Genomic DNA, 13,802 nt, shown 5'->3' with positions numbered 1-13,802 from the left:
CCCCCCTCAGTTGGAGCTCTGAAGTATCTGATATTGAATACTGATGAGCTGGACTAGCAAAGAGCAGCAGGATATAAAGGGAGAAGTTTACAATACCATGTTTATTAGAAGTTGGTCACATGCAAAACTCTCCAGTAAGAATTTAGTAACAAATAAAACTAATAAAGCACTATGGAAGTATATAATCTAACTTCACTACTACCACTGATGTTAGAAGCACCACACTTTCAATCTTTTACAAGTGCAATAAGATTATTTAGCATAAAACTATTTCATTGATAAAACTAAACAAATAAAAAAGGAAATGTAAAACTGCAATCGCCTCTTATATTCAATGGGCTTTTATTTAAATTAAAAGCTTAGATTTAGATAAAATTCCTCTGCATTAGTAATTTGACCCCACTCCCAATATTTTCAGCAGTCAGTATATGAGAAAATGCAAATTTATTGGCAATATTGTTTGGGCCTGGCACATTGCACTAGTCTCTTCTAATTTAAACTCAGTTCCTTTCTGAGATTATCCTGGGGGTGAGCTGCTGCAATATAGAATCTAACAGAAGACCAAAATATCACAAACCATCTGGATAGACAGGCTTCTACACGAGCTGGATAAAAAAGATATACAATAAATAGCAGGAGTTCTGACCATTCCTCACATCAGGATGGCTTGCATGCTATGGAGACACTTGCAATTTAACTTCAAAATAGTCGGAATATGCATTCCAGTGTTAACACAGCAGTACAGTACCCAGTACAGATTCAAAGTTTCCTCTAGCACCTTGCACAAGTTTTGCACCTCTTTCTGACAGCCGTTTCAATGCAGCAGCAATGGTTGTTGCTCAGGAGCTTGAAGCTCAGTCAGACATACCTAAATGGAGAGTTACTGCCCAGTGGGCGCAAAAGTGTAACATCTTAATAGCTAGCACCCTCTGGAGGCTGCACAGGTTGCCAAGATTGGTTTAAAGGACCCACAGGGATCAGTTTTGAACTGTGCTATGCCTGGATCAAGTCCTGCCACTACAACTAGCAAGCTGAATAGTCTATTAATTACTTACTGATTAAATGGTTTAATCATGATCCATAAAAGAAACTAAAATTAGTTCAATGTGTATTCTTGGGAAAGGCCCAGGAATAAGAAAGTTAATGAAATCAAAACCTTCTACAAAGCAAAATAAGTGACTAAAACAGAATCTTGGTTATTTAAAAAATAAATTATTCACAACTGTTTTAATTAGCACAATTATTTTCATGCAAGGTACTAAGAGTTATAGAAAGAAAGCAAAGCTTCTACTGAGATTTTAAAAGCTCCTTTAGGACTTACCTTTGTTGAAATATTCACAATCATAAGCTAAAAAATAAAAGGAAAAGAAAGACAGTTGCAGGCATTCTGCACATATACAGGTTTTCTGTTACCCTTCACAATTAAGAGGTAAACCAAAAGCACAAATATTTTACAAAATCTTACCAAATAATTACTGCTTTAATACTAATTTAAGCGACACTTTTAAATAAAATTACAGTTTTCTAGCAGGAAATATTAAGCTTACTTATCTACAGCTGTCTTTTTGTGACCTCTAGTGGTTAAGACTAAACTCTGCTGTCTTTTTGTGTTCACATTAAAGCATTCATGTCATTTCATTAAAATCTAAGAGTAACCCTCTTGATCTATGGCCAATTTGATGCACATCTTTGAGCAAGCTGCAAGCTCTCACTATGCAACTGCAAAGGCAGAATATACTTGTTTCCTCCCATTCTTTCTGTTGTGTCTGCTTGATCACATCCTTGGGGAAATGACTGTTTCTCATTATGTGTTTACACTAGATGCTTTAGACAAAAAGCCTCAGATCTTTTTAAAACTTCTAAGCAATTGTTGAATAAGATGCTAAGGTAATGACAAAGTCCTGCTTAAAAACCTACTTGTTTTTCTTCAGAAGACCTTTGTTTCACTCTTGCTCTGGTGACAGTAGTAAGGCAGCTATGTTTTCTAGACCCTGTTAAGTAGTGAAGTCCTGAAGATGGAAATTACTTGAGCTGGTGACTTAGTAATTTTTGTTTGAAGGAAGCATTTCATATCCTAATATATTTTTCCTCCCATATCATAGGACAAGAAGTTAAAAAGCAGAAGAGTACCACACACAAATGTGGAAAGAAATGTGTAATCCAGATAGACCAAAATTAACACAGAGGGTAGTGAGGCACCCAATCATCTTTCTATCAGCGTGGCTTAGTGATTCAATTAATGACCTCAGGTAACTTAATATGATTGATTTTTCAGGTCTGGGTCTCATGAATGCAGACAGTGGCAGCCACTGGCAATGCTAGTTAAGTAAACTTACGACACACTCTAGGAGACCTCCAGTCTACAGCAACTCCATGCTGGCAGCACTGATGGGCATATGCTGATACACTTGTACAGAAACACTCACAGTCACCTCCTTGGTTACAACCACAGGTATCTGTCAAGCAGTTTGAGTAAAACCAGGTGACATCAATCTGGAAAAATAAATATCAGTTATAAAAAATATTTATATAGACACAGATAACAATCACCTCAATACAAAACTATGACTCTTTCAAATTTTAATATGTAAGACTTTGAAGCATGATAGATTTTGATGTTTTCTGAAACACAAGCTAAAGAGTTTATTAGAACACATCATGAAATCTTGCACAGTACTTAGTAACACAATTAAATCAATGACCCATTAAGAACATGCACATTAAGATATTCATGTGAGCCCATGTTTTATATGGTTTTGCAATATTTAAACCATAATAAACAACAAAAGCTTATAAAAAAAAGAGATACTCTCTCTAAACTGATCACAAATCAATAAAGTGCAGAAATGTGAAGACAGACAGATATACATAAAATGTAAGAAATAATAAAGTAGACGAAAACCCCTTCTTTACATGTGAGTGGTTCATTCTCTTTGTATTATTAAACAATTTCACAAGCAAATTTGTGATTTTCCATTAGATTATTTTGAAGTTTTGTCTTAAGTGACAAAATTCCAAAGAAAACTCTCAACTCTGATTTGTTTATTGAATCGTGACACATTCTGCATGGATTTACACTTGACTAATACTTCCAAACTGCTAAGGGATTTGGTTGCTACCTACCTTACACAGTGAACTAAGTTGACATTACATTAACACAACTTTAACATCAACCCCCACTGTCTTAAAAAATAATATACAAAATAACTGTGCAAGAGGCCTGGTTGTCCTTTGTATGAAATCTCCTTTTTCCCTAAGAAGCATTCTGACACACTCTTTAAGCCATGCACATAGTGTCAATACCTGAACATCTTGAATATGTAATTTTCTATATAAGACCTATCTCTGGAAATAGTTCGTCCTCTGTCCCCCCTTCTCCAACCAAATCTGAGCCTGTTGGCTGTCAGAAAATGTTGATTGGCTCATGTATTTCCTTAGGTAGTTGCTTGAGTGAGGAGATATATGCATTTTCTTTTCTAAGAACAAGCTCTTCACACTTGATGTTACCTAGCAGAAACTGTCGGTTTATGTAAATGTGGTCTGAAAAATGTGCATAGCGTGTAATACATTTGAGCAAAACAAAGCAAACAGTTATGCTGATGCAAATAGTGATTAAAAAAACAAATAACACAAATGGGGTATAATTTTGGCTGAATTCAGTAAGAAGATGACTACCAGTATTGTAGAATGTTAAACTGGTGCTAAAGTGGCTTACTGTCTAGCTCAGCTAAGTGAGGGTAGACCAGTTAAACATTCATGGTTTAGAACCAGAATCACTATGGGTTAGCCTTTCTTTGTATTCTGCTTTGCTATAGTATTCAACATTATTATGCTACAGAAGTCAAGATGAAGGTTTAAAGGGATGCAAGTTGAAGAGTAGAGGTTTCTCTCTAGTGACATGTTCACCTTCATATCTTTCTATACATGACCACAACTCACCACTGGATGGCAAGTTTCAAATGCTTCACTTAACAGTATTCCACATTCCTTCTTGGCAAATGGCTCTCTGAGGGGATTCAAACTGCATGGATTTCGAATGTCAGAGCTGTCAACACACTTAACCAGAAAGCAAAATAAGGTGAGAAACATATTTCATGACCACTTTGTGTTTGAACTTGTAAAGCACAGCTTTGTTTTTTTTTTTTCTTGGAGTTGTTTTGTTTTCTGTTGGTTTTTTTAAGAGATGTAAACCACAAAGCAAATGCATCACATATGAAACTAAAGCCAGACTAAGATACAGAATTAAAACGGGAAGCTAATCTGCAGAAAAGGAAAAGTACACAATATGATGAAATGCTTCATTTGCCTGAGAGCAGCATGAAAACACTTATATATACATAGGTCTAAACAGTCCTTACATGTGAATAGTGTAGCTTACATAAGTAAAAAAGATCACTCAGAGGACATGAATGGGTCAGAAGTCAGAACTTTTTACTGTAACTATTAGGAAGGAACCTTTCTGTGAACACCACTAAACACATGACATTAAAAATAGTTCTATTTTTAATTTTACAGTGTATGAAAGCATATTTTTTCTTTCCATTGCTGTGGTTTCACAGTTAAATATCTCCCAGCTATGAAAGATCAGCTAAACTGATAATCATATGATTTTATTCTAGGCAAATTAGGTGATGTCACAGCAAAAGATCTACTAGCAGACATATTCTTTTTACTATGTACCTCTACAGCTGTCCAGCTGTTTCCAAACTCTTGTGAGTTTGTTAATTCAAAATTATCTGGAGTCCTCAATTCATTGACTGTCTTCAAATCAAAATTTCCACATAATCCAGTCAATTTACCCTGGGGAAAAAAGGATACACACACATATATATTAAAACCCACCATATTTCCCCTCTATAAGCCATGACCATTTTCAAAACTTGCTTCTTAAGCTTCTGTCTTCAGCTGCTTCATTGTAAATTTGTCAGGATTTGATCCCTTTCAGCTAAATTTCAGCTGAAACAGTCCAGCAAATTTGTGATAATAAAGCTATGGAAAATATTTTACTTTGACAACACCATTATTTCTTTTCAACTAACTATCTCCAAGCCTTCAAGAAAGGAGCTGATCTTTTTTTCAAGGAAGTGACCTGTTTGCTAGCTATGTGGTTTTTTTATGCTTCAGCAAAACAACAGCACCAGTCATATAAGAAATCAGTACTGAAGGAGAATGTTGCCCAAAGACACTTGTTTCTGTTGTTATAGAAGTCAGACAGTAAATAGGAACTAAAAACATATTTCAATTGACACGGTAGTTGATGTTTCTCTCCTTGACTGAGAGATTGTGAGAGACTCTCTCCTTCATGACTTCTAAGAGGTGGTGAGAGATTGTCTATTCTGCAGATACAAATGTCTTAATAAAACATAAACACCTCAAAGAAATGGCAGGCAATAAGAACATTGACTTCCACTTACCTGCCACTGATGACCCATCTGAACATGAACTGTTGTTCTCTGATCCCAGAGGATGGTGATGTGCTCATCAGGAAAATGGACAACAGTGAAAAACCCAGCTTTCCATACCTGTGTTTTCTGTAGTTCATCTATGTAACTGGATAAGCTCTGTTTGAAATAAAACAAGGCAGCTTATAATGGAAGTAATATCTTCACAAAATGTTCATTTAAGAGGAAATGAAACACCTAAATAAAATCAATGATGCTGACAAAAGTCAATAAGCTGACAGAAGGCCACAGAGGGTTAAATGCTTAAACAAAAGTGGTGTGGATTTTGATTGTGAACTCCGTTGTATTTTTATATTTTCGCTATTTTAAAAGTTGATTTTCTATCAAATTTAAGGCATGGGTAATGGCAACTAGAGCAAATTCTTGAAAAAAGGAATTATCTAGATATGCCCAAAGATTGTCATCTTATTTGTATAAGGCATTATTTATGCTGTCTAATAACCATCAGATTGTAAGTTATTTGTAGCATGGACTAAGATGTCTGGTTTAACTGCAGAATACCTCATAGGAAGTGACACAACTTCCTTTGTATAGTCACTCTATTGACTGTAAATAGTACTATTTATACTAAAGTTACTAAAACCACTAAATAGTTACAGCAATAACTTGCAGTTTGGCCAAAACAAAAATGAAATCCGGGCTGTGGAGGATAAAGCAGAGATTGCAATTTATTTTTTAAAACTGTATAGGAATATTCCTCCTATGCAGGCCAGACCAGACTAAACTCCTAGTCCTAGTGGAAATAACAGCAAAGCTCCCAGTGACTTCAAAATATTTGGATCTTTCTAAAGACACTAAACAGAAATTAAGTCTAAACAAAAGAACAACAATTATCTCATCTAACAGTTTTGTTAAATACAGACAAGATTTTGTTTAAGGTTTTGTTGACCAATCTAGATGTGATCAGCATTTACAGCTATGATATTCACACCTCTGCTACCCATGTGGCACTGTAAGTTTTTGCTAATGAAAGAAAAAAACACCCAGAGAGGTACATATGCTACCTTTTGATCAGTGTTAAAGACTGAAACTTACTGGATTTCCAGATTCATCATCAAATATTAAAGAAGATTTTCCGACATTAATGAAAAGGTTTTTTCTGCAAATCATTCCAGTATTAAAGCAGTTAACATTCTCTATAATAACAGAAAGATTGGTTGAAGAAGTACCCTGGGAGGGGAAAAAAATAATTAAATGTCCACTTTTAAATATACCAAGATAAATATTTAAACCACATAGCAGAAACTACGGAGTATAATTATTACGTAATATATGACTGAGGGGTTCAGATATAACTTATTTTCCTCCTTCTTAGTAGCTGGTGCAGTGCTGTGTTTTCAACTTTAGTCTAAGGACAATGCTGATAACACAATAGAGGCAGTTACCCGGAAGGGTTAGATCACTGCTTGGGTCGGGCTGGGTATCAGTTGGCAGGTGGTGAGCAATTGTATTGTGCATCACTTCTGGTTATTCTTGTTTCCCTTTTTAGTTTTATATTCCTTCTCCTTAACATTATTAGTAGAAGTAGTAGTAATAGTAGTTTTGCATTATACTTTAGTTATTGGACAGGTCTTATCTCAACCTGTGGGATTTACATTCTTTTGATTCTCCTCCCCATCCCACCAGAAGCTCAGGGGAATAAAGGGGGAATTGAGCAAGAGGCTGCATGGTTGTGAGCTACCGTCTGGGCTTAAACCATAACAGCGATTCAAAGTCTAACCAACATCAAAGCTTTAAAAACAGTATGATGAACTCAATAAAATGGTCAGATTGGAAATAAGTAGAAGGGGAGTTTTTAAATTCAGTTTTAGAGAAGTTTTACAAAAGAAGTCTCACCTTAACTAGGTAAACCTTACAAGTTCCAATAAAGTCAAAAGTTAGTCCATCAAACGTTCTGTAATGCCGATCCCCATATGCAGTACACATTGATGGGCAAGGATGGAAGGTGCATTGAAATGATCCATGCTGGCAAATGCTGAAAAATGTATGACCAATAATAGTAGTATCAATTGTAACCACAGGCAAATGATTACAGCTACTGCACTGAGAAGCGAAAAAACAGAAGCCATACAGGTATGATGATTGTGGACAAAAGCATTTTGGATTGCTAACTAGAAGCAGCATGTATACATTGATTCTCTGGAATAAGAATTTGCATCGAGATCATACAGTCCATGTTTCTTCCTGTTAGAATTTATAGGTTCTAGAAAATACAAACACCAAAAAGGACATTTCTTTGTTTAAATAAGAAAACAAGAATTACTATCCAAATAATACAATTTATTTTCTAAGAACTCGTAACAATGATATGCCACAGGTTTTCCTTTTCAGCTTCTCACAGAACAGTTGTTTCTATATGAACTGAATCTTAGAATCAACCAGCAATGTGCCCTGTTGCTGCAGTCATTATACACTCTCTGCTTGAACAAGAATTTTACTGTATAAAGTTAAAAATTCAGTATCCTATTTTGGTTCTTAGGCTCCTCTATCTTTCAGATGCCCAGATATCACTCCAAACCCTAGCCAGTTTAGGAGGTTCCAGAACAGTTCAAGTTCTGTCTATGGCCACCCTAAGCATTAAAATGCTTTTGTCACACATACACTAACTATTCAGACCTTTCTGAATTACCTTTGTTTTGTAACTGCCTAATAGTGAGGCTTTGCAGTACTGGATACTGTCTCTTTCTGCATATCCCTCTTGCAATCTAAATAACATTTTCACAAATGATGTAAGATTTACAAATGATGGCCATAATTTTCTTTCATGTATCCACTGATTGTGTTTTATATAATGACACATATAAGACCACAAAGCACATGGCTAAAATAAAAGTCTGACATGTGGAAAGTGTTTGCTGTACCAAAGCACAGGTATGTAGCAGTAGGACTCACCCACCTAACTCTAGTCACCTTAAAGCAGTACCTAAGGGGGGAACCTAATCAAGCTGATGGAGAGAGGCAAATAGAAGGAAGTATATTTGAATAGACAGAATAAGTGCTGCTTCTCATGCTCTCTGCAAGATAGTAAGGTTTAGGTTTACCTTGTTTTTTTAAAGACTATTCAAATAATCTTCTACATGCTTTTATGTCACAGACTCATGCAGAAACATTTCCTAACATGCAAAGAGTAGGGAGTTTCTTTGCATACTTTTCCAGCAGTCTTAACACATTTACAGTCAGAAGGAAGGGCTTATGAGGTACAAAATGCTTTCAAAGTCCTCTGCACCGATTTTGTTTCGTATTAGGTGAATTAACATTTAGTTACAGAATCTAGAGTTTTAGTCGGAAAAGCAGAGCTACTTCCACACTTTTCATCTTCCAAACTTTGATTACCTTTTAAAAACAAGTATCTCCAAGAAGTACTTAAGAACATTTGCTCAATGGTCTCAAAGTATGACAGCAAACCAGCACAGCTAACTGCACCACCTATCTTACCTTGCCCAGCACAGCACCAAAATGCCACTGATAGCTTCAGTTAATGCAGTAACCTTTTGTGTTTAATCTCACCAGCACATGCTAACAATTTCAAGCAGTTGCACTGAAAACCAGACTTAAGAAACCAGAACAGTAGCTCATCCAGACCCCAAAGCTTAGGTTAAAAGTTCCTGGCACTCCACTGGTAGTTTTGCCAATTTAAGAAATTATTTTGCTATTTTACTGCTCAATAGAAAAATCATAATAACAGTTGTGTAGCTAATACCACATCAGACATTAATATGATATTTAGCATGAATGCACGCTATTTCTGTGCACTACATAACATCAATGTCATTATAACTGCTAAATGAGCCAAAGCGGGCTGGTTTGCACAGGAGTGTTCTTACACTTTCATGAGCAAAAATGAACATTTACTTTAACATATCAAATACACCCCTGCATACACACAAGGAGCCTCAAAGACTTTATACATTTTGTATCAAGCAGAGCTTGTTGCAGACTTCCCATCTGTCAGTGGAAAACTTGCTGCCAAAAAGCCATTATTGGTTAGTATTATCAATCTGTCTTTGTTTCTGGACATGGAAATCTAGAAAAGCCATGACAACCTGAAGGATTTGTACATGAATTAATGTGCCTGGCCTCAGAAAAAAAAGTGTGAAGGCTAAATATCCAGTGTCTTTCTGCCTGCACTGCTGCTGCCTTTGGTGAAGTCTCATCTTGATTAAATGGGATATAATGGTTCTTTCTGATGCAGGCAATCCCACACCTGGTCCAATTGGAGAGGCGTTTAGAAATAATGGGGTGAATAACCCGTGTCGCTTTACCTGCCTGCCCAGTGGAGATGGCTTGTAAGTCGCTTCACCAGTCGACCAAAGGGCTAGAAATATCTTCTAGAGCAGATACTGAGGACCTGACGAGAGGCAGAGGGAGGCAGTCAGCGCAAGGCTGGAGGGGGCAACAACATCCAGACAAGGCAGTGATTAGTGCTGACTGGACAAGCCTTCACTGTACTAGGTTATACTGAGCTGTGTAGGCCAGGAGCAGTAGTTTACCAGGTGACAATAGTTAAATATTCCTGGTAAGCTAAAATAATGGGACAAAAGTCAGGAACTGCTCTGCTGGGAAGACAGAGAAGCTAGAGGCTACACCACTATCTTGATGTTTGACAGTACAGCTTATCTTTCTGAGGCTTTGTTAAGACAAATAGTGCTGCTTAGTGCTAGCTTGCAGCATTCAGCTGTGGTCAGAGAAGAAAAAGAGGCAGAGACCACCAAGAACAAAGTTTGCTTTAGGATCATGCAGATGAGTATATTTTAATGTCTTAGCTATTGTGAAGCTTATTAAAATGGTAGTGTATGATGTTCTACTGAGAGTGCCCAAGGAAATTTTGCAGAGTAATGTAGCTGTAGGGTATGTGCTGCATTTACAACACTGGATAGCAAACAAAATAGGTTTCTGCATGTATTTGAATGATCCTATCAACCTGTCTATTGGAACACTTCCTTTTAAAGCCATTGATTCATCAGTATCCATACACGTAAAATTAGCAACCAATTTATCTGTTATTATGCTCAGTATTACCCTTAATTTATCATTGTAGTGGGTGCATGCTTATGGCCACAAAGTCATGTTTTGGGTCCTTAGACTGCTAGGACTCAAAGTTAAATATGAAAATGAATAAGTATAAAGCTCTAACAAACGTCATTCAGGTGTAATAATTGAAGGATTTTACCTGTAGCTTAGGAACACTAGCTAAAGAATATTTAGGTTGCCTTGATAATGAAATATTTTTACAAATCAAGCTTTACAAAAACCAAATCCCAAATAGCTATAATTTTGTAAGCAAAAGCTCCTTGAAACAAACAACCCTAAAAAAAGTCATTTTCATAGCTCTTTGAACAAATGTAAACACAAAATTAGGATAGATTATTTACTGAAATCTGGTGTGAAATTTATAATTAAAAAACATAAAGGAATAATCAATTAATAAATAAACAACTAAAATCAAATAATCATCCTAAACAGATCTCTGCTTACCATGTATGACAGGAAGAAATTACTTTGTCACCTGGAAAGTATTCCTTTCCTTTCCATGAACATGGACATTCATCTGCATTCAAGCACACATCCCCGTGTTTAACAAGACTATTAAAAATAAGAACAAAAATACATGCATTCAGCAGAAGTACACCTTGTGTAAAAACAACAATGTTTTCCTAAACTTTCACATTACTACTAACATAATTATTAATATTGAGAAACAATATTTTAAATATACTGAAATTGAAAAGCATAACTTTATTTATGATTATATAAGTAATTTGGTAATTTCCTTTCACAGGAAAGTGAATCTTTGGTAAGTGCTAGCACTTCCAGCACTAGCCCTTTAGCCACTAACTAACCCCATGAAGATTTATTCATTATCAAATAAACATTAAAGTCTGGGAAACTGAGATTTTTCCAGACCACCTCTAAATTTCACCCAATTTATTGTAACTCAGACAATTAGCTTACATTTAACTGAAGACAATAAATCTTCCAAGATGTGTGGGAGCCATCATGCCCCTTTGCACTAGTGGTATGTGCTTTCACTATAAAAAAAAGCCCTGAACTATGGACAAGAGATCATGGGTGCAAGGCGCATCCATGACAAACAGGGTGATGACACTGTTCTACTTCCCAGGTATCCAAAAGAAAAGATTTGCATTTATCATGGAACATTTTACTTACTCATATTAATGAACTTGTAATTTTTGTACTGTAACTTAGATTCTGTGTTGTGCTAACTATCAGATAGAAATTTGCTACTCTATAGCTCCTCTTAATGAGAATGTGCAGACATCATAAACTCCCGTCCCCCATTAAACTGAGAAACTATAATTTTCACACATTGTGTGAAAGAGTTCTTTGTAATCCATATTTAATTTACATATTGTGTCTCTTGAAGACAACCAGCTGTGAAACTGAAATTCCCACTGGTTGAAAGCTGCTCAGAACTGAACAGGGCACATTCAGACAAAGAGCATCACACTGACAAAGTAACACTAAATACAGTTTTTTCCTCACCTTCTTACCCTGACTAAAACAAGTGATAACAGCTTTCTCTCTTGTAAAGCCAAGCAAATGGATAGATTTCAATGATCTAAGAATTCACCACAGATACTGCACAGAGAGGCTGTACACAGCTCCTCTTTGAAGTATCAGATGTTTTGCTTGATGCTTATACTTACTCTCCAGCCTACAATGAACTGCAAAGATCTGAGGACACCTATGACTTCACTACACTGAAGATGAAGTTACTCTTTTATTATCTATAGCTTTACTCATTCACAGAAACACAAATACATAAATAGTATTGGTAAGGGCATCATTAGAAGCAATGTGCCACCTGTGAGTCAAAAACTTCTTTACTTCTGCAAAACCCACAAATCTGGACCAGAACACTGAAAAATAACTCTCTCAGCTTCCAGCATTGCAGTTTTCACCAGGCTTTGTATTGCACAGCTCTTTTGACTCCCTTGGAGAACAGCCTATTGCCAACTGATTTATGCAACCATGTAGACTTTTGTCCCAAGAACAAAACATCTGCAATAGAGTTTCAGGGAGGTAAAAAGAATGAAATAAGCAGCAGGTAACATTCCTAATACCAGAATTCCAACACCACCCATTACTTCCCTAAAAACAGTATAAACTAACATTCAAAACCAGCAGGTGTCAATAATATTACTGTAACACCTAATGGTTTAATTGTTTCAAAACTTCATTAGTTACAGGATACTACAGCTTTCAGTTTACTATCTTTTCATAGCTCTATTCTGTGAGAACATTAAGTGAGGAAAAAGAAACAAACCTGAAAAGTCTTACTAGGTTGAACTGATCCAAATGTAGTAGAGACTTCAAATGAGCTATTTCAACACAGTTTGACAGAGGATCTGGCTTTTACTCTTTGTTCTGAGGCATAAATAGTAAATTTAGGGTAATAATACTCAAAAACTTCTTAGCTATGTGCTTAAGAAACTAAATCCCATCAAAACCAATGTAACTTACACACATAATTTCTATTTTGATATTCAAAAAATATCTGCAACACAGTGCTTGATTCCAAAACACAATGGCAGCTCATCTGCACATTTGCAGCACAAATCCCTGAGAAAATATCATTTTGATGGAGAAGATACTGAAAGTAATGCCCTGGAATGAAGACACATGTCTTGCTCAGTGATATGTCCAAAAATGAAGTCAGGTATCTGAAAAAAAAACTGTCTAGGTAAACATTATTCTGCTGCAGTAGAGGGATTAGATCAAATACTGCAATGGCCTTTCTATATTTCTGTTGCCTTGGTTTTATTATTGTGAGGTATTAGACCTTTAGCTCCACCTGTCTCTCAGTTTACCATTCCTTATGCCTTAAACAGTCCACATTGTTGCATGATAAGCCTTTGCAAGCTGGATGCTCACACCTTGACACCTCAAATTCTCTAACTAGAAATTCATTATGTCAGCAGAATTAATTGCTCAATCTCTAATGAAGGTGGTCATCTGTGTTTGCGCACAAAAAGACACAAATCTGTCTGTACTCACCCAGGTGGGCAGACACAACCTGAAACACAAGGAAGGTGTGCTGAGAAAGTGAGGTTTAACAGCTGATTCTCACAAGTTCTCTCTCTGCTAAGTTCAGGATCAACTTGTGGATTACTGCAGTTAATATAAATCTGTCCAACTGGGCAGCTGTGTGCTGAGAGGAAAAGTCGACAAACATATTAGTCTTCATGCCTAAAATTTTGTATTTCATAAAGTTGTGTTAGATTTAGATTGAGAATGTAACACAAAGGTGTATCATCCAGTAACATCTGACTACCTGTCTCTCCTGAGCATAATTAACTTCACAGAACCCCTATAAAT

General features: G+C 36.1%; 1 protein-coding gene across 1 annotated transcript in view; it reads right to left on the bottom strand.

The window, feature by feature from the left end:
* OTOG (otogelin) overlaps nt 1-13,802 on the bottom strand; it is a 95,691-nt gene that overhangs the window by 44,713 nt on the left and 37,176 nt on the right. Inside the window, exons 21-29 of the mRNA XM_013130067.2 lie at nt 13,482-13,635; nt 10,938-11,045; nt 7,299-7,437; nt 6,498-6,632; nt 5,415-5,561; nt 4,681-4,800; nt 3,940-4,056; nt 2,337-2,493; nt 1,322-1,348 (exon numbers count right to left, since the gene is read on the bottom strand). Coding sequence (XP_012985521.2) covers nt 1,322-1,348; nt 2,337-2,493; nt 3,940-4,056; nt 4,681-4,800; nt 5,415-5,561; nt 6,498-6,632; nt 7,299-7,437; nt 10,938-11,045; nt 13,482-13,635 — 1,104 coding nt within the window. The remainder of the gene's footprint in view (nt 1-1,321; nt 1,349-2,336; nt 2,494-3,939; nt 4,057-4,680; nt 4,801-5,414; nt 5,562-6,497; nt 6,633-7,298; nt 7,438-10,937; nt 11,046-13,481; nt 13,636-13,802) is intronic.

This window comes from Melopsittacus undulatus, chromosome 4, assembly GCF_012275295.1.
Source record: "Melopsittacus undulatus isolate bMelUnd1 chromosome 4, bMelUnd1.mat.Z, whole genome shotgun sequence".
Classification (NCBI taxonomy): Eukaryota; Metazoa; Chordata; class Aves; order Psittaciformes; family Psittaculidae; genus Melopsittacus; species Melopsittacus undulatus.
The sequence above is the reverse complement of the archived record's forward strand: the minus strand, read 5'-3'. Positions and strand labels throughout refer to the sequence as shown.